This window comes from Diuraphis noxia, unplaced genomic scaffold (assembly GCF_037042655.1).
Source record: "Diuraphis noxia isolate RWA-SAM2 unplaced genomic scaffold, SU_Dnox_SAM2 contig0005, whole genome shotgun sequence".
NCBI classification, from domain to species: Eukaryota; Metazoa; Arthropoda; class Insecta; order Hemiptera; family Aphididae; genus Diuraphis; species Diuraphis noxia.
Window position 1 is genome coordinate 14,751,398 of NW_028301715.1, and position 20,351 is coordinate 14,771,748.

Consider the following 20,351-nt stretch of genomic DNA (forward strand, 5'->3'; position numbering starts at 1 on the left):
GATTGTTACTTATTTTTGATAGGTAGGCTTTAATTCATTGGGCATTATAACAAACGTAAAATTGTAATTTTTTTTTTAAACATTTTTATTTGGGAAAATTATATTATTTTGCAAGCTAGTGCCTACCTATCTAATAATCTCGTTGATGTGCCGCTGCCGGTTATTTTTTCTCTGTGCTGCCACACATGCTGCATTAATTATTAATTTTTTGTTGGTACTAAAAATCCCTTAGAACATTTTTTTACTTTTTAGTTTTTAGTATCTACTAGTGATGGCGAGCATAGTTATATTATTTATGCGATATTAGATAATATATAGGTATTATGATTGGTTATAATTACGAATTAAATGTTAACCATTAACATATGATTTCAATATGTAATAACTAATAGTGCAAGGCATCACACACTTGTGACTTGTACTGTATTTTACATCAACCTATTCATTTCTAAGTTGAGTATAATATTTTGTAATTTTGTATACCAAGTTATTAACTTTAAAATTATGCATAGACGCATAGTGCAACAAAACCTTATCTGTAGAACCATATTCATTATTATAAAATGTATAAAATAGAGATACTAAATATTTAAGTAAGTTTAATTAACCTTGGCATATACAGACATTTACCAGGGATGAGGAAATAGTAAATATAAATATAAATAGTTACCTATGTTTACACCACTGTATATAAGTACGAATATTAATAATATTCTAACTTGAACTTGGTTTAGGTGTTCATAATGACCTCATCAATGAATTTATTATTTTTAAATAACATGAGTACATTTAATATTTATATTTTATATAGGTGCAATATTTTTCATTTAGTATTATACATAATATTATAGTCTATAGATACCCATAGGCCACAGTTTAATGATTAATATTCTAATTTTAATGGGCAAAGTTGGCATGTAAACATGTGTTTATAACCCACACACAATATGTTCTTATGCAGTCTTTTTACCCACCTACAACCTGCAAGGTGGTCTCCTGAAGGTCAAATGGACTAACAATAACTTTTGTGTTGTACTTTTGGGTTCTAAGTAATTGCATTTAATATTTATAAATAATAAGCAATTAATATTTAGCACCTAAATTAAGATTGTCAATTAATGATATTTCTAATATTGCTAAACAATGTGGCCTTGTTCTATTATCTAAACGCAGATTATTTATTAACAATGTTAACTATATATATAAGCTGATTAATAATCAAATTGATTGCCCCGATCTATTAATTAAAAGTAAATTTAAGGTACCTACATTCAACTCTCGAAATCACTCATTATTTCATATCGACTGCCACCGCCAGAATTACAGTTACTATAGCCCGTTAAACCATATGTATAAGTTCTGTAATAACTTTACAAATTTTGATTTTTTTAATGATCCTCCGTGTTTACTTTATTCTTTATCTACTAAGTAATGTAACTAATTGTTTATATATTCTGTAATTTTTGTTCATCTTGGGCGTAATTAATAATAATAAGCAATTAATAAAAGTACCACAAAATGTATTGAATAATAAAAAAAAAAAATGTATACATTATAATCGTAAAGTAAATTTTTTAAATTGCATGTATTTTCAAAATGGATTCAATAAAATAATGGTAAACAACTATTAAGTAAAATTTAAGCTTAAATCTTATTAGCAGCCTTAACTACAGGTTTTCTAATAACATTATTATCTTCTTTCTCAAATGTGAAAGGCTTATCATAACCTAATAAACGTTGATAATGCATTACATCATCAAATGCTTGTGGATCCACAAAAAGAGGGTATTGTTTTGCATAAAATGTGACAGTTAATTTCTGTGTCAATGGCAATCTTACTTCAAATGGTTTAAATTGTACCTGAAATTAAATACATAGTTATAAATTAAACTTATAATCAAGAATACATTTATTTCATCAATTTTACTGCAATAAATTAACTAATATACTTTAAATAGTAATTTTTAGAATGTTTTTAAATTAATTACCCCAATTTTCATTAAAACATTTTTTTTAATGATTGTATTGGTGTATTAACATTTAACACTAGAAAATGTTAGTCAATGGCGAATAGAAAAGTTTTTTTTTAAAAACTAATTTAACTATTTAAATAATAAATATTTTTCCAGTTAATAATAAAATGTTTAGTTATTCATTTGTAGTGGAACTGATATGTTAAATTCCACCCAAGTGGAAATGAAAAAATAATATACCTTTTTTATAACTAAGTTAAGTAAATATTTTTGAATTTTTCTGCTTATTCATTAGTTATATTTTATTAACTATTCATAATTCAATTACTCATGGCCTAATATGAATAACAATGACTTAACTACACTAAGTCAAGTTAATTTTTTTCATTAACTGATCCATCTATTAATTACTAGGGCTCAGACTAATATAATTTATTTAAAATACCACCACACATTTTAGTGGTTAATATTAATTTAAACAAAATGAATACCTAGGTAACTTTTAATATCTAAACAGGTAAAATGATTATATTTTGGAACTAGATAAATTTGTTTTTTAAAAATAAAAATTAACATAAGTAGGTACCTACATTATTAAATTAAGCTTTATTTTAAATTTATTTTAAAAAGAGATTAGAAATCTTTAACGGATCTATCTTAAATAATTTTGCAACCCTGAATGCAGTTTTTAAAATATTGGATCGAACTCCTCAAATTGTTCTCAATTCAAACACTGCCACACTGGGTGTATTATCTATTTTCTATGAGTAAGTAGTTTAAATTTAAAATATATTACTTATACTTGCCTTCTTAGGTTTTAAAAAAAATGAAATAGTTGTGGCATTGTACTCGTCAGTGTTTTGGTTATATTCAATAGACGTCACATATTTTCTTGTTACCAAATGAATGAGTACTGGAGTAATAAATGTAAAAAATCCAGCAATGGTGCATACACCAATGGTGGCTGCCAAGCTACTGCCCACTTCTGCCGCTTTTTGTATTACCATAGGCTGAATACACAAACCTACAGCGCTGGTCATAAATGATACGATTTTCAAGTTACGGATTCGTGGACCTAAAGTTCCAATGTAGATGTTTCTCCACTCTGTGTCATTAGTTTGAATGCTGATACTGTTAAACTTGGACTCTGTGGATGACTGCAATTGGATACAACCATCAATATTATTGATTGTAAAATTATTTGTTTGTAGATACTTACGCATTTGAAGTTGACTGCTGCGGCCAAAGGATGTTGATAGTTTACTTTGTTCAAACAACTCCTGAACTGTGAAATACGACAAGTACGAAATATGATTGAAGAATACATTATCTTACAATGAGTATAAAAATAACTAAATACTATAAAATGTTGGACTATAAGTAAAAAAACGCAGATAGGTCCGGCAAGACCTAGATGTTCTTACGTTTCAATAGACACTTAAAATCATTAAATGTTAACTCAATTAGAATACTGAATATTAGATTCGAGCATTATATTATTATCACAGATTATATAAAAATCTGTGATACTATTATAATATGATTTTCTATGATAACGATTTACGTACACATGGACTAGAGAATAGTGATAAGAAGGCCGTATGGTCAGTGCACGGGGTGACCATACGTACACGTAAGCTGTTCTATGACGTAAGTGAAGGCCAATGGTGGTGACCATAGTAGAAATCACGGTATATCTCAAGCCGTGATACAAACTATTTTTTTTTTTTTTTATCTAAGTTTATAAATTTCATAGTTAGAGCCGTTTGAGGTAGACACTACACACTAGACAGTCGTGGACAACAATAAGATCCTGAACATCCACTCTGTTCAACTAAAGTTTAAAATAAATTTATATGGTAGAGAGCCTTGACATTAATATTGAGGCTCTCTATTTATAGGTAAGGCCTAGAATTAAATACAAAATGGGTTGTTTTTGGGAAAGTCTACGGAAATGATATTCAAGTATAAAATTTGTTTCACACGTCAGACAAAGCTAACATTTTATTTTTATCGTTTTTCAAACATTTTACTATGATTTTGATGAATTTAAAATTGTAATGTATACTTCACATTATAAACATTAAAGTTATTTAATAACAGAACTAGCATAAACATTTTATATGTGGGGGATGAATCCTCTCTCGGTAAGTTTTCTTAAAAAGCATTAAATTTTCTACATCATCCACATCTTAATAAATCATACACGGCAGCGCTATCTAGCTGGAGAGTTGAGCAGTGAGTACCTTTAAGAATTAAAGATGATGTGAAAAAATAGATGGCGCTGCTGATATGATCTTAATTTAAATCCAAACAATTATACCAAACTACGTAATATTGATTAAATAACAAAAATTAATTGAAAAAGATTTTTTTTTTTAAATTATTATTCAATGAATAATAAACGGTAAACGGTAAAAAACGTCAGGTAAAAATCGTCACGGTAAAAAACGTCATGGAAAAAAACGCCAAAAATGTTTTTTTTAATCTAAAAATCACAATTATTGTTTTTAAGTTTAATAATAAAATAATGACACAATATCATTATTGATAATTTGGTGAAAAACGTCAAATAAATAATAGTTTTGAAAAAAAAAAACAAATATAGAATATTATAATTATTAAGGTATAGTAGTTATATAAAAAAAAATATATATATATATCAACATCGTATAGTATAATAACAATATAGTACCTAGCTATAATATCATTAGTAATTAGTATAATAGTTATGTATACAGTATAGGTATTCGTGTTATAGTATTGCGCCGTGGAAGTATTGTGAAAACAGCTAGTTCCCAAGGGGTCGTCGGTTCAAAACTTTAAGAACTATATAGGTACCAACAATTAAAGGCCAAGTGTCTTATCGAACCCATTCCTAATAACTGTCGTAGATATAGGATATATAATATATATATTTATACAAAAATATACGTAATATAATCCTATAATCTATTGAGTATTGGGTATAATAAAGGTTTACAATTTATGACTTTGGATAACAATGGTCAATGATAGGAGTGTGTATATAAACTGAAACTTTCATAAATGTTGTGTCAATCCTAAATGTCGGTTACATTTCGACGTGGATACGTTGTACTTATAACCGTGGTTTTTTCAAATATAGAAGTAATAAAGAATAAAGTCAAATAAAGATGGGAATAAAATTTGTTGGAGTGGATATACGTATATAATGAAACATCAAGGACGTAAACGAATAACGTGGAGATGTTCAAAAGAACGTTCATTAAAATGTAACGGAACCAGTGGCGCCGAAGTCCTAAAAATCTAGTAGGGCGAAAAATATTTCAAGAGGCCAAACATCTTAATATCGGATAAAATAGCATACCGTGGAGAGGAAAATGATCAATATGAAGCGGCCCTATCTTAAATTTTCAAAATATTTCGGGCCATGGCCCGACCTTAACATAGGGTTCGGCGCCACTGAGCGGAACAATATACACGGACTTAGAGTTTGGACATCCTCAAATTGGAAAAGTCCATAGTCATATGGCTGATAAACACGTGGTAAATAACATTTTTATAATGAAAAAATAAAACAGATTATAGGTATTAGCGTAATATATACTATACGATATTGATATATTTTTTTTTATTTAACTACTATACATTAATAATTATAATATTCTATATATTTTTTTTTTCAAAACTAATATTTATTCGACGTTTTTCACCAAATTATTTATAATAATATTGTCTCATTATTTTATTATAAAACTTAAAAACAATAATTGTGATTTTTAGATTAAAAAAACAAAACATTTTTGGCGTTTTTTACCGTGAAGTTTTTTACTTTACGTTTTTTTTCCTAGATTCAGAATAAACATAGTTAGTAATAATAATAATTAATTAATAACATCACAGTGGTCCACTGTTACCTACCAACGAACGAGTTGTAGGTTGTAGCACTCAACCAGGCGCGGACTGGTAAAAAAGGGTATGGGATGCTACATAATTTAAAGGGCAAATAACAAAAATGTGTGGAGCAAATTTAAAATATGTAGGCTATGTATAAAATATAGAAAATAAGAAAGGTACCAAATTACAACAAATATTCAAACAAAATTGTACAATATTAGATTGAAAACAAATTAGATCAAATTTTAAATCGAATATATTTTAGTGCAAGCGATGCTGTAGCAATATAGCATCCAGTCAGTCTGCACCTGCACTCAACCATCATGGAGTGCACTCGACACATTGATATTAAGCTAATGGCACAAAAATCTGTAAGCTAACATAATTATTCAAACTATTATTAATCGCTAGATGTCATAATTGATGAAATTGTAACAATTATTATCAAGAGTGATTATCATCATAGATATTAAACTACTACTGTTCTATGATTAAACATATTAACATGATTTGATTTCCTTGTCACACAGAAGATGTGTGCGAGTGAGAACCATCGTTTCTCCCTCCGTTATGTTGGCCTAAACAGTGTATGTAGAATGTATAAAGGAATGCCGTATCTATATTTTGTTTAATATCTATGACTCAACACGACAAATCAGAAACTCAAAGTAGAGGCACAATGCCACAATGGCACAATGACCGTGTGCAGCATCAGGACAGGTGCAGCTGCCGTCTTCGCCTAAAGTCATTATTGTTCTATGCCTAAAGGTTCTTTGATTCCATTATCACAGTGGAGGGCACTGGAGGCGTGGACTGGTCCTTGGTCCTTCGTAGAATCGTAGACTTGTCACATTCTCCTCTTTGTAAACCATAGTATTATCACGACTAGACGCCGTTAGGTCGTATTTAGTGTGTTTACTATTACTATTTACCGTTTAGTAATGTACTTGTACACGGTGGTGTAATGTTTAATGTTTTTGGTTCGCGTACGACTTGTTTGTTTGTTTTAGTAATCTGAGTTTGGCTAAATCATGTTTGACATTAGTTACAGTAATTTGTTTCATATTGGATAATGATAAACACTGTAAATCTTACAGATTATCTTACTGTAATTCAATCTTGTATCAATGCTCATTTAAGTTATTTTACAGAAAACGTTAATGTCTTTCGTTTCATATTTGTTCAAAGCCATTTCGAATTGCCACGAATTTTAAGTTTTTAAATTAAAAACCGAAAGACAGTCAATTTCGTTCCAAGTTACAAGTACTTGTAGAACTCAAGTTTTTGTACGTATACATTCTATAGTTAAGGTTATACTCTGTTATTATTGTAATATTGATTTTTAATAATCATTTCAAGATATTCACTCCATTATTAAGTTCTAAAATACTCCAAAATATATCTGTTTAATTTTAATGGTGTTACTATATATTAATATACCTCTCGACATTTCACTCAACAAACAATTTCTGCATTATTTTTCAACTGTTGTGTGATATATTATATATATATGATGTCCTGCTAGCCATCATAACTTAATAATTAACTAGAGTAGTAGCCATTTGGGGACCAAGCATTTTCTTTGACGAGGATTAGCCCTCCTCGTCTACCTTATTATTTCAAAAAAAAATGAATGTTTAAATGTTGTCTTTTTATTGAATTGTGCTGTAGTTTCTTATATTGAATAATAATAATTATTATTATATTACAATAAAGCTATTTTCTAGTTATCACTATTACATAAACAATTTTCTGGTAAAGTTATCCTATTATTGTCTACTTTCATAGGTTAACACTGAGTTACTATATTTTTTCAAACAAATTTGTAATTTGTAATTATTTTTTCATAATATTTATTATTAGTGATTAGTGTTATTACATGGTATTATATTACTTCATAACCCACATAGTACATACTCATCTTTTCGATTCAATTGTATAATTTAATATTTTATGAAAAAGTCATAGCAAATTTTATTTTCACGGTTAATTGTAAATTTTTTATATAAAAATGTGTATTACATAAATAATTATCTTACAATTAAAATGTTTTGTTAATTTCTATCAATATCGAACCAACTGGTGTTAATATTTTTTAAACAACTGTTGAATGTTCCAGTAAATGCCACGAAATAATAACATTTAACTACAAGTAGTTAGGTACTAAAAATTAACAGAAATTTGTTATTATAAGATAATTTTTTATTCATTTGTACTGTCATTCCTTATTAGTACTTGCATTGATTAAATATACAATATTTGTATATTTTAATCAATGGTACTTGCCACCTATTTATTTTATTTATAATTGAAGTTTAAAAAAAATCATACCAAAAGACACAAAACTAAAAATATTTCATATAGAATATCAATATAAAATTAATAAGAAAATATTGTTTTGTTTCTAAAATAATACAAAATGTTTTATTCTTTTTTTTTTTTTTTTATTGATGACAACCTCGGCAACATAGGCCATTGGGTTTACAGTGAGAAATATAATATATAAAAAAGAAAAAAATACATGAATTGTATGATGTTGTTAATAGATTGAGGATGGTTGTTTAATATTTCTGAGAGTGATGATTCGGGCAGGTTGAAGCTTGTTGTTTGTGGCAATCGGTGAGGATGTGTTTGATAGTTACTTGAACACCGCAGGTTGTGCATATTGGAGGTTCTTCCCTGGACATTAGAAAATTGTGGGAGATTGTTGTGTGTCCTATTTTCAGTCTGGTTATTATTACTTCAAATTTTCTATGGATTTCGAAGGGAAATGACCAATTGTCAGTGTTATGTGGTTTAATTTTGTGTAATAAAGATGTCCACTTTTGATGCCATCTTTGTTGACATTCCTTTACTATAACTTATAAGTATTTGTATGTCACTGGAAGAAAAGATTTGTATGAACGATGATAGAGGTGATGTGATAGCATTTTTGGCTGCGAGATCAGCGAGTTAATTTTCTATTATGTTGGAATGTCTGGGGATCCAAAAAAGTTTGATTTTGATGTTATTGTGGTATTGTAAGGTGTATATTTTGTGCTGAATATGTAGGCCAATGTCTGATGGATTATATGTGTGTTTTATTCTTATTATTTGCTATTATTGCTATTATTTGACTAAATGTCAATGTGGATTGTAAAATTGCATACAAATTAAATTCTTTGACTATTTCCCTAGAAATTTAGTAAAATTTCTGATTTTACTTTATACCTATTACATATCATATTATATACTAAAAGTATCATATTACTATTTTTATTAGATTATTGATATAACCAAAATGAGTTTAAAAAATATTTTGATTATATATGCGTAGGTATTTTTGTTTGTAAGCAAATATTTTGGAATATCTCTAAATTATGTTAACAGTTATGAACTGGTTGTGTATCAATGGATGATAATAATATGTAAAACCGTCCTTAAATATATTGGAAGAACATATTTATTTTTTTCCCTAATAAAACGTTATGAGTTCTAGTTTCTGTTATTTTTATTTAAAGTTTTAATGCCTATAGTATATAAAATAAAAAATATGATCAACACAAACCATGTTTTTGTACTATTTCATGCATATCCATTACTTTGTGCTTTTTCTTATACTGCATTGCATAAGATTAAACAGATATGCGTGATGTCACTTTGAGTTATTATTGGTTGAATATTTAAATTATACATGGTCCCTAAAAAAATATGATCAGTCTTATCATTAAGCTTATTTCCTATTCCTTATACTATGTCTATTATAGCTATGATAGTATGATAGTTTCTTGTTTGACTATAAAATATAAAAACAATATAATATAATAATTTATGCAGATTTATGTATGTATTAATTATATATTTATTGATTAGGCCTTCATCTAACATTATTTTTGTGTGGGTCATTTTATTTCTTTATTTACATTACTTTAATTTTGAATATTGTTGTACTAAACAATAATATATTTTGATTAAATCTAAGTATAATATGTGTGATGTGTGTAATACAACTTTTATAATTATGTTTTAGGCCAGTAACAGTCAACAGATGTCCTGAGATTACAAATGATTAAAAAAGTTAGTTATTAAAAGTTTAATATAGGTACCTACTGAAAAAGTAATAGCTTGTTAAAAGGTATCTACAAACACAAATTATTTTCATTTCTATACCATATTTTAAGAAAAACCTTGCTATTTTCAGAAGAAACAAATTGTGGGTGTGTACAAACTTTAAATAATATAAAAAAATTGTTAAATTTAAGTACTTGATGTTCATATATAGGAATTAAAAATATTAGTATAGGACGGAATTATTGGAGAAAACCATTATTTCTGAAAAAAAAATCCTGAAGAAAACTTAAATAATTCCAAAAACATGGTTGAAAAATTAAAAAATGATGTTACAAACGAGGTTGTGACTGAATTTTCCACTTTATTATCTGTTGAAAACTCACAAACTAAAGAAATAGATTCATTAAATAATATTCCAATCGTTAATAAACCTGCTTTAGGTGATGTATGGAATGTACATGTGTCAAATATAAATTCATTAAAATATTTTCATGTGCAGAACTCAAACAACTATGAATATATTCAATCAATCAGTTCAGAATTGGATAAATATGATTCCACATTAAAGAAGCTTCCAAAAGTAGGAAATTTAATTGCTGCTCGCCATTACAATGGTTCATGGTATAGAGCTAAAGTTCAAAGCATAACTGAGTTGGGACTGAATGTATCCTTTATAGATTTCGGGATTTCTAATGAAAAAGTTACAGATTACAAAGATTTACCAAAAGAACTCGCCAGTTTGAAACCAATGGCATATAGTTGTTATTTTAAGAAAGTATTAAAAGAAGATGAAAATATATTTTCAGTTCAAGGTTTATTCGATTATATTTATAAATTCTTCAGTTCTCATAAAATAACTGCCACATTTTTAAGCAGCAATGATCCATATTTAGTTACATTATCACATAACGGTAATGATGTTCATGATATTTTATACAATTTAATTTGGGATGGTATTGTTCCTAGCATATCTGATGATCCAATTAATCTTGCAAAACTTAAAATGCTTAATGAAATATACTCAAAATCTAAAACGAAGGTTGTCTGTGTTGAACCCATTTTTTCCATGAATAATTTTTTTGTTGAAACCGAATTAAGTTATGAAACTAGCAAAACTATTAGAACTGAAATCGAAAATCAGACGAAATGGATTCCGGTATTACATCCTGAAGAAGGCCAAATAGTGATAGCTAAAAGTACCTATGATTTAAAATTATATCGGGCAAGGGTCATAAAGAAATATGAAGATTCTGAAGAGCATAAATGTTTTTTAATTGATTGCGTGACCTTTGTTAACTGTTTTGAAATGTTTGAACCTAGTGATTATCTACGTACAGCACCTCCAGTCAAGATACACTGCTCTTTAGATATATCAATAAATGTTAGTAACCATATACTGGAAAGCATGAATCTTGCTTTTATTAATGAACTAGCTGAATGCAAGGGTAAGTCAACATACATGAAAGTAAAAAAAAAGGAAAATACTTGTTTAATAGACTTGGAGGTCAGTGATTTAAATATCATTCAAGTTATTAAACCATGCGAAGTGAGAGTGATCAATGTTGAAAATTTTAACTTTTTCAAAGTCCGGTTGAATTCATCTGGCGCACAAAAAATCTCAGATGTTCTTAAGTCAACTAAAACATTTTTTGCTATTTCTAACCCAGAAGTTTTCCAACTATATATTGTTAATATCAACCAACAATACAAGAGAGTAAAATATATGGGTAAATATATGGATAGTTTTAAAGTAAAATTTGTAGATGAAGTACCAAATACGGTAGTTGTCGATGAACTATATGCACTTCCTAAATCAATTACAAATGTTGTAACTACAGATTTGTATTGTTCTCTAGGAATAAATGATAAAACACATTATTCTAATAAATTATTTATTGACATCTGTAATAATGACAATGTTAAATTTAAAATGGTTGTCATTACAAACAATCACATTGAAGCTCATATTGTTAGACTTTTTTTAAATTCTAAAGATATAACATCAATGATTTGTAGTCTACCTAAATAAATATAATGCATTTTGTTTTTATGAACAGCTATTATTATCAACTGATTTATTGTTACCTATAAATTCTTTACAGGATGAGTCATCAAGCCTGGTCGTTTCATTTTTATTTTAATAAGGAATTTTTTCAAATTTTGATTTTTAAAAATTTTAAATACATATTCTCGGGCAAATTTATCAAATTCTTGAATTGTTTTTGTATTACTTAATGAGCATTGTGTAGTGATACAAATTTTGGCTTTTCATTTTAACCTATTTTACTATAATTTATTTAGTGGATACTTAATTTGAAAATTTTAATTAAGTACCTGCCTATTTAAAAATTTGTATGAGTCGTTTCTTAGTTAATCTTAAACAAAAAATGATTGTATTCAGGATAATAGTCCTTAAAAATGTTTTCAAAAATATTAAATAGACATAATATTAGAACTAGTAATTATTATACTTGGCCACTTAGGCCATCTTTACAAATTATCAATGTTAATAGATTAATATTAATGACTAAAATGTTCAAATCACCATATTTAAGCCTATTACCATAGACATATTTGGGTTTTTAATAGGTACTAACATCAAAATTTTCAAAAACATCAATTAAATAATTTACAATAATAAGGTGACCTCTCATTTGAAAAGGTAAAGTTTTTATCACTAAGAAATCTCAATAATTTAAAAATAAGTATGGTTTTAAAGTAAATTTTAATCTCCAAAAATCAGACTTTAAATAACTACATTATTGAAAAAGAAAAAGAGGTAGCATGCTTGGTGAATTATCTAACTTTATCTAACTTATAATAGGTACTTTCTGCATATAATACTAAATGCTAGTGGAAAAAGTTGATTGAATTTGTGTTTTAAAATTGTTCAACTTAGGGGTAGGTTCATACAATCTAGTTTATTTATATTTTTGTTTTAAACAATCTTGTCCTCTCAGTGTGGAAAAAAGTTTGGTAAGTTTATGTTTTGTATTCTTACCCTATTTGTTATGATATTATTGTGAATTGTTTGTGTAAAATATATTATTTCTATGTCAAAAATTTGTGTTGTGAATACTGAATTATGATTTGAAGAATAAAAAAATATTTATAAATCTATACATTATTTATTATTTTATTTTATTTATTTTTCTAATTTGAGTTGCTGTTTTACAGCCAATTAATTCAAAGAGTGGGATATTCAGCTTTTTTTCATCTCGGGAAAGTATTGAACTTGATTTTATGTTATGTAATGTAACTCAATTTAAGAAACATTAAGGGACATCTTAATTTTTCTTAAATTAAATACAATGTACAAAGGTACCAAATTTATTCTCAGCCAATCATGTTTAGATTCTTTAGTTTAAAAATTAGAATGAATTGACCTATAATAAAAGTTGATGGTAAGAACATTGTCTATGTTTGTGTGTTGGTTTTTTTCACGATGGTTAAATTATTTAGCAAGTGCCTCATACTTTTATAATATAGCATAAATTAAAATGCTCCTAACTCACTTAAAGCTGGATAATATTATACTAGTTGCGCCGAGAGAGGGCAAGTCGGCGGCGACCAAAACTCGTCGTAGTTCGCGCATCGACGGCATACGACACTACAATCAGTCCACTTGGTGGGAGAAATTAGAACTCCAAACCGCGGAGCGACTTCATTTGGATGCGCGGCCGATTTGCACTCTCTCGGCGCAATTAGTATAGTAGAGAAAAAACTGCTTTTTTTTTTATAGCGCTATTTTCCAGGAATATGCACGAAGGCCTATTTGACAGAATTTCTTGTGGGCATCCATAGGTTTCTGCCATGCCCTCATGCGAGATGGCTGCCTCTCTCCAGACATGGTGGCTGCTCGAAGAAGAGTTGCCGCCCACGTGACCGAAATTCGAACCGACGACGGTGCGCGTTGCATTCGACGCCTCAGAACGCTTGGCCCTCCGTCAAAACTGAATGGGTTAATACAGTTAATGTTTTTATCATAAAGTTTTATAAAATGTCGATAAGCTCTTAATCAAGAAGCTAAACCTGTTCTGATGAGCGTAAATTTGGTACCTATGTTACACTTATAAGAAACGCTAAAGTGTATGTATAATGTGTATACCATATTTTAACATATGTTTTGTAATTATATACATTAAATTGTTATTTGAAATTTGACCAACAAACTTATTATTAATTTAGGCCGGTATGTATACATTCGGTATCTAATAAAAATATCTTTGTAAAATGAAGGTTAAAGATTTTTAAATAATTATTTATACGATACCATAAATGTTGGTTGTTAGTTAGTTATCAAAATATACTCTTAGTACTTAACTAGATGTACCAAATTTCGTTTTTAAAGACATCCATACCATAATTTTACCGCAAAAACCGGACTGACTTGTGGTATCATTTGTGTATCTTTGTTGGCCCGTCACGACGCCGTAAATAACTATTTTAGTTTTTGGTTGTAAATAAAAAAATTATTATTCGTAGAAACTTGAAGCATTTCAATATTGCTAAATAACATTTTCTATGAAATGTTAAATAAGTAAATAGCCAATAGGATTTTATATTTATGGATGTATATAAAATAAAATATTTGATACTTGATTATACAATCCAATTATAAAATGTTAGTTTCGGATTTATGATGAACATTATGTAGTTGTATGTTAATCTGTTTAAAGTCGAAAGATCTAATTTTCTGGTTGTCGCGTGTTCAACACTATCGAACATAATATTAAATATTATATTCGCATAGTAGGTACTAATGTACTATATTCATTATTATCTTTATAATACACTAAATACATTAGTATTTAATACGTATGTCACACATTTTATGTATATTATTATAACTTAGGTATTGGTAATCACTAGGGTTAGGATTTTAAAGCAAATGCTTCTTTTTTATATATAAGATAGAAATATAATTTTTATACATAAATCCGTTTCACGTCGTTCTCGTTCCAAATAAACCAATTTATTTTTGCTTTTTGTTGTGTAAATGCTTGTTTTGTTTTTTTATTGCTTTTTCCGGTTATCTTAGGTAATTATATATTATGTTTATTATGCTATAGTAGTAAAAAAAAAAATTAATTTAATTAATAAGAAAATCCAGAATACGCAGTACGGACTAAATGATCATATTGCATTGTTTTCTATATGTATAAAATATTATGTCAGACAATAGAATCAGTTTCACTACTGAAAATCTTGCCAAATATATGGTAGTGAATTCTTTTTTATCATTTCAATTTTTCAATTTTTTTTTAATCAGTTTTACAACTAATTCATATAAATTTCTGGTCATGCTTTATTTTTGCTTTTGTTTTTAATAAATATGCTTCATTTTTGCTTTTTTAAAACAATTTTGTGCTTTTTTTGTTATGCTTTAAAATCCGTTCCCTAGTAACCACTAACAGTGGTGGGGTATTTTTAGAAATGTATTATTGATGGTGGTGGTGGGGGAGGGTTAATTGAGTTATAGCTATTTTCTATTTTAAAATAATGTCATAATTTATCACAAATAATCAAAATTTATTTGTGTTTGATAAAAACATAACATTTAATGAACAAGAGTAGTTAATATTCTCAGTAATAAAAAAGTATATAAAATTAGTATACTTATACCCCATGTCCTCATGACTCCCTCCTTAAATATGTTCCTGATCACTGTTCGATAGTAATCACTATTCACTTAGGTATCTTCTTCGTTGGGAAGAATTTCCATTCGCCTAAGATAGGTACACTTAACAATAAACGCCTTAAGTACTTACTCTATAAATTATAATTTATCATTATTGTAAATTGAATTCAGCATTTTGTTTGAAAACTTTATATATTTAGTAGCCAGTAGGTATACCTAATAAAATTAATAAAAATAACTCTATAGTTGAATTATATCGATAAATGTTAATCTGATACCTGCGTTGCTGTTAGATTAAAATATCTATTAGTATTTTTTATATGACAAATATTGTCTTTTGTCTTGTTATTGACGTCTTCAATTTAAAAAAAAAAAAAAAAAAAATGTTTTTCGGTTATTTAAAAAAATCAAAATTGCAATTAACGGAAGTATGAGTATTGTTATTGTATTCGAAATCAATTGGGGATTGTAATCAGGAAGAAGCATTTTTCGTTTACTCAGTTGTGTATCTATACAATTAGATCTTACGAATGAAAACGTGACTTGTAATTTTCATCTTACTTATATATTATATGTAGAAATAATAATTTAAAAATAAACGAAAGCGTATATTCTGGTTCACACAAATAGTAGCTGTATTGCATTTATAATTTATATCGTTTACCACAATTCTGTGTTAGTACACGTAACAGTATATTATGATTTTTTTAATTGTTAGTTGTGCGTAGATATATTACATACTACAGTATACCGGACTTATACAATATTTTTTTTTTTAATTTTGATTGATTAAAATTTTGTGATTTCTACATCATCATAATAATTTAGGTACTAACTTATCTACCTGTTATATAAGTAGTAAATAGACTTAGGTCTAAAGTTAATATTCTTGTAAAGGGTAACATTTCGTTTTATTAATGAAAAAATCTAACTATTTTCACTTAATTTTATTTTGGTCGATAATCACTTAGATACCTACCTACTAATTTCTCTATTAATAATTAATAATTATACATAAATACATAATATAATAGATACCCATTTATTTGTCTCTATATGACTTTGTATCATGCGTTATTTACAAACCTGTGAATTGAACATATTAATTCAACTATTGTTCGATACCCATGCCCCCCACTACCTCTTTGATCCAGGCTTACTCATATCTATAGATAACATGCTGATAGTAGGAAAAAAAGTCTGTTTCATAAAGACGACACCTATTAATTATGTGACAATATATAAATAGCTAATAAATACAAAAGATATGTTAAATAAATTATAAAATATTTATAAAAAAAATAGTATCGTATAAATTAGTATCGCTGTTACTTAATATTTTCGGCTATAGCTTTTAAAATCCTTGGTGACAAAATTTTATAAACATTTTCCGTCTTCCAGATAAAATATTATATATATTTGCAGCCTGAATATTAAAAAGCGGGTAAGTCGTGGATGTCGCTCTGCTGTACAGTAGATTACTGTAATGGATGGGATTAAATTTGAATGCAATGATAGGTAACATTGTATACGAAAAACGATTCTGAACGGAGATGACGATTTGTCAGTCTAGGATATATTATATTAAAATATTGTCATATATTCTATTTTGAAACAAATATTTTATTTTTCAATTAAGACGCATTTTGCATAAGGCATGGTTAATCAATTAGTGTAGTTATCTGAGTTATCATGTAGTTATCATAATTCATAATACCTTATATTATCATAGATATACGAATACCTGGTTTGAGGATAAATCATTATCATTACGCGATTTCATACAAATTTAAAACTCAAACGCTCAAAACATTTTTCCTATAATGACGCTTCAAATTTTCTCTATAGCTATTTGAAGCAAAACTTATGGAAAACTTGGTGTTAAATTGTATAACCTTAGATATAAATACAAACAATATTATGAATTTTGAACTACAAAATAATTTGCAAATATTCATGGTTTTGACGAATTTTTGTCAATATTTGAAATTCAAATGCTAATAAAAATTTAATTTGAATTTCCGGTGGACATTTTTTTTGTGATAAAGATTGGCAAATTTGTAAGGAATCTTGTATTAAATTTTCAAATCTTAGATTTAAAAAGAAAATTTGTTATGAATTTCTAGCTTATAATAATTTGCGAATTTTCGTGATTTTTACGTATGTTGTCAAAATTAAAATTTGAATACATGTAAAAAAAAAATTGTGGCTATACATTTATTTTATTTTTCAACTGCTATTGTAAAAATATATTATGAGCCTTGTATTAAATTCTCAAATCTTAGAATTAAAAAGAAAACTTTTATGAATTTCGATCTAAGATAATTTGAAAATTGCCGTAATTTTTACGTATTAAGTCAATATTTGAACTTCAAATGCTAATTAAAAAAAATCGTGCCTATGCATTTTTATAATTTTTTAATTACTATAAGAATAACTTATGAGGAACTTTGTATTAAATTTTCAAGTATTTTGATAGGGCCATAAAAATTTTATCGACACTTCAAAAAAAAATTCTCAACAAAATTGAACATTTCAGTAGTCTATGAATAACTCAAAAAAAGTCAAACATTTTTGAAAATTAAACTGTATATAGATAACACTAACATAAACATTTGGTGAAAATTTCAAGTATTTACAGTGATTAGTTTTTGAATTACAACCATATAAAAAACCGATTTGGTCGAAAACTGATTGTGCGTAAAAATTCCCGTTTTTCTGTAATTTTTTTTTTGTTTTTCTCGATTTTTTTGAAAACTGTTGGAAAATGTTTACTTTTGACCTCTATAATGCACCAAGGATCTTTAATTTTACATCGGTAACCACCCCCAAATATTGAAATCGAAGCATTATTTCGACTAGTTATGCTGTACACAGACACAAAAAAAAACACACACATCATTGTAAAATCAATACATTCATCACTTCGTTCAGAATCTAAAATAAATTATTATAGTTAGTGGTTACAAATTTATTGAGATTATGCAAAACCATTAAATTCACAGGCCTGGTGTCCCGGTTATGTGTTTAATTTTATAATTGTCTGTTTATTTATATTTTGTTGTAAATATAATTTGATTATATGAAAATGCAAATTAATATAGCAATAAGTTATAAATTATTATTAACTTATTATTGACTTAAATACTCGTGAATTTAGTGTTAATATATATGCACAAAAGACATTTTAAAATTTCAGTTTTCGTTTTTCAAATCATTGTCAGTGGCTTCTGTAAAAGTTAATCCATTCTTTGAGCCACGCATTAATCACAATTATTGGATAGTCATTTTGAAATTTGAAACATAAATACCTATTGCACATTATGCTAATTTTATAATCATATGTTCATATTAAATTGACAATATTGTTATACAATTTATTTTATAAACGTTAAAGACTAATTATGTATAAGACGCGTAGTTAAGTAGGTAGGTATACTTAATATATTGGGCATTACGTAATATACCAATTTATAATATCTACAGGTCTGCTATCTGGTTTTAAACTATTATATAGTAGGTATCTTTAATATTTACCATATTAATTATTACCTATGTATTTATAGCCATACTTATGTATTATGTATTTATTTGCTATTTAGTCCATGTGCATACTGAATATAAATAATTATACACATTCATTTGTGTGAAAATATTTAAGCAAAGGATCAACATTTTATATGCTATCATGACATAGTATTTCTAGCATTAAAATTATGGAGTACTGGAGTGAACTAAACATTTTTATTTCATTTATTATTAACGTCAAGAGAATCGCTGTATATGCAGATTTAAGTAAATTACATAATTTCATAACAACATGAGGAGGGACATTCGAAAATATACAAAGTGCTTTATCTACGGCACAGTTGGATTTTCTTTCTTGATGAAATTGGTTCACAAAGCAATAGTACTTACATCGACATTCGATATGGGTTATAGCTATACCTACTGATTTGCCGGTGAATACCCTTATCTAGTAGGGGTACACTAGAACTCAAAATGGCGGGGGACAAGGAGGATATACCCCCCTGGAATTTCACTTAATCTCCCTCCAGTCCCTCTTGTTAATTATTTTAATTAAATTTTTAAAATATGTTGTGTACCCAAAACATCATAGGTTTAGCCTTCATCCATATAAATCCATCACGCTACGACTAATGCCCATATGGATATGTACACTGATATATATATATATATATATGTAGGCAATAGGCATATATAAAGCATGTATTTTATGTTAGTTCATTCTTTCTCTGGTTATGCAGTTATAGTAACGAGTAATAAATTTAATTTAATATTTACATGAACATTACCTAGTCGAGTTAAAAAATTTTGAATCTATTTTGTAGGTATTACATTATGTTATAAATATACTACACGAATTTATACGCATCGGGCGATCGACATATATTATTTAGTACACGCGTATTAAAAAAAAAATTGAACGAGGGGAAATTAATTTCCAGTGAGAATTCTTAGGCCTTAAGACAGCCATGCAGAGTATTCAATAATGTAATAACTTGGACGATAATCATCGGATATCACAGCGAAGGTATATACTCGTATATATATAATATCAAAATCATTGCATAATTTATTTCAACATTTGATCGATAAAACGCATAGGTAATATTGTGTTTGATTTCTGAAAGTTTCACAGGTACATTTCCGGTTTCTGGACGAGTTGATGAATTAAGAAAGGTTAACAAGAAATACCTATTACCTTGGCTATATTTATATTATCATATAATATAGTCGTTTGAATTTGAACACTGTTGTCTGTTGACACACTCGTCATTCACAAA

The 20,351-nt window shown here is 27.5% G+C and overlaps 2 protein-coding genes across 4 annotated transcripts; one reads left to right on the forward strand and one right to left on the reverse strand.

Moving 5' to 3' along the window:
• Nucleotides 1–1,499: 1,499 nt before the first annotated feature.
• Nucleotides 1,500–3,469, reverse strand: LOC107174141 (transmembrane protein 70 homolog, mitochondrial). The gene is made up of 3 exons (XM_015524975.2): nt 3,193–3,469; nt 2,780–3,130; nt 1,500–1,860 (listed from the first exon to the last, which is right to left on the reverse strand). The coding sequence occupies exons 1-3, from the start codon at nt 3,298–3,300 to the stop codon at nt 1,645–1,647; spliced, it is 675 nt and encodes a 224-aa protein (XP_015380461.1). The 5' UTR covers nt 3,301–3,469; the 3' UTR covers nt 1,500–1,644.
• Nucleotides 3,470–6,688: 3,219 nt separating this feature from the next.
• LOC107174131 (protein tudor-like) lies at nt 6,689–13,024 on the forward strand. Of its 3 annotated transcripts, none has more exons than XM_089229362.1 (3): nt 6,689–7,138; nt 9,862–10,048; nt 10,114–13,024. In XM_089229362.1, exon 3 carries the CDS (start codon nt 10,207–10,209, stop codon nt 11,929–11,931), a length of 1,725 nt encoding a protein of 574 aa, XP_089085488.1. In that variant the 5' UTR covers nt 6,689–7,138; nt 9,862–10,048; nt 10,114–10,206; the 3' UTR covers nt 11,932–13,024. The 3 variants fall into 3 exon arrangements, with proteins under 3 accessions (XP_089085488.1, XP_015380449.2, XP_089085487.1); XM_015524963.2 differs by having other exon boundaries at nt 6,689–6,936; nt 7,004–7,138; nt 9,862–13,024; XM_089229361.1 differs by having other exon boundaries at nt 9,862–13,024.
• The last annotated feature ends 7,327 nt before the right edge of the window (nt 13,025–20,351 follow it).

What these genes read in the sequence shown, in the direction of transcription:
- LOC107174141 (XM_015524975.2), bottom strand. Translation starts at nt 3,300, where the DNA reads ATGTATTCTTCAATCATATTTCGTACTTGTCGTATTTCACAGTTCAGG. An exon ending in CAGCAGTCAACTTCAAATGC is followed by an intron (nt 3,131 to 3,192) that starts GTAAGTATCTAC and finishes ATCCAATTGCAG; the next exon opens with TCATCCACAGAGTCCAAGTT. An exon ending in TTTTTTTAAAACCTAAGAAG is followed by an intron (nt 1,861 to 2,779) that starts GCAAGTATAAGT and finishes ATTTAATTTCAG; the next exon opens with GTACAATTTAAACCATTTGA.
- LOC107174131 (XM_089229361.1), top strand. Translation starts at nt 10,207, where the DNA reads ATGGTTGAAAAATTAAAAAATGATGTTACAAACGAGGTTGTGACTGAA.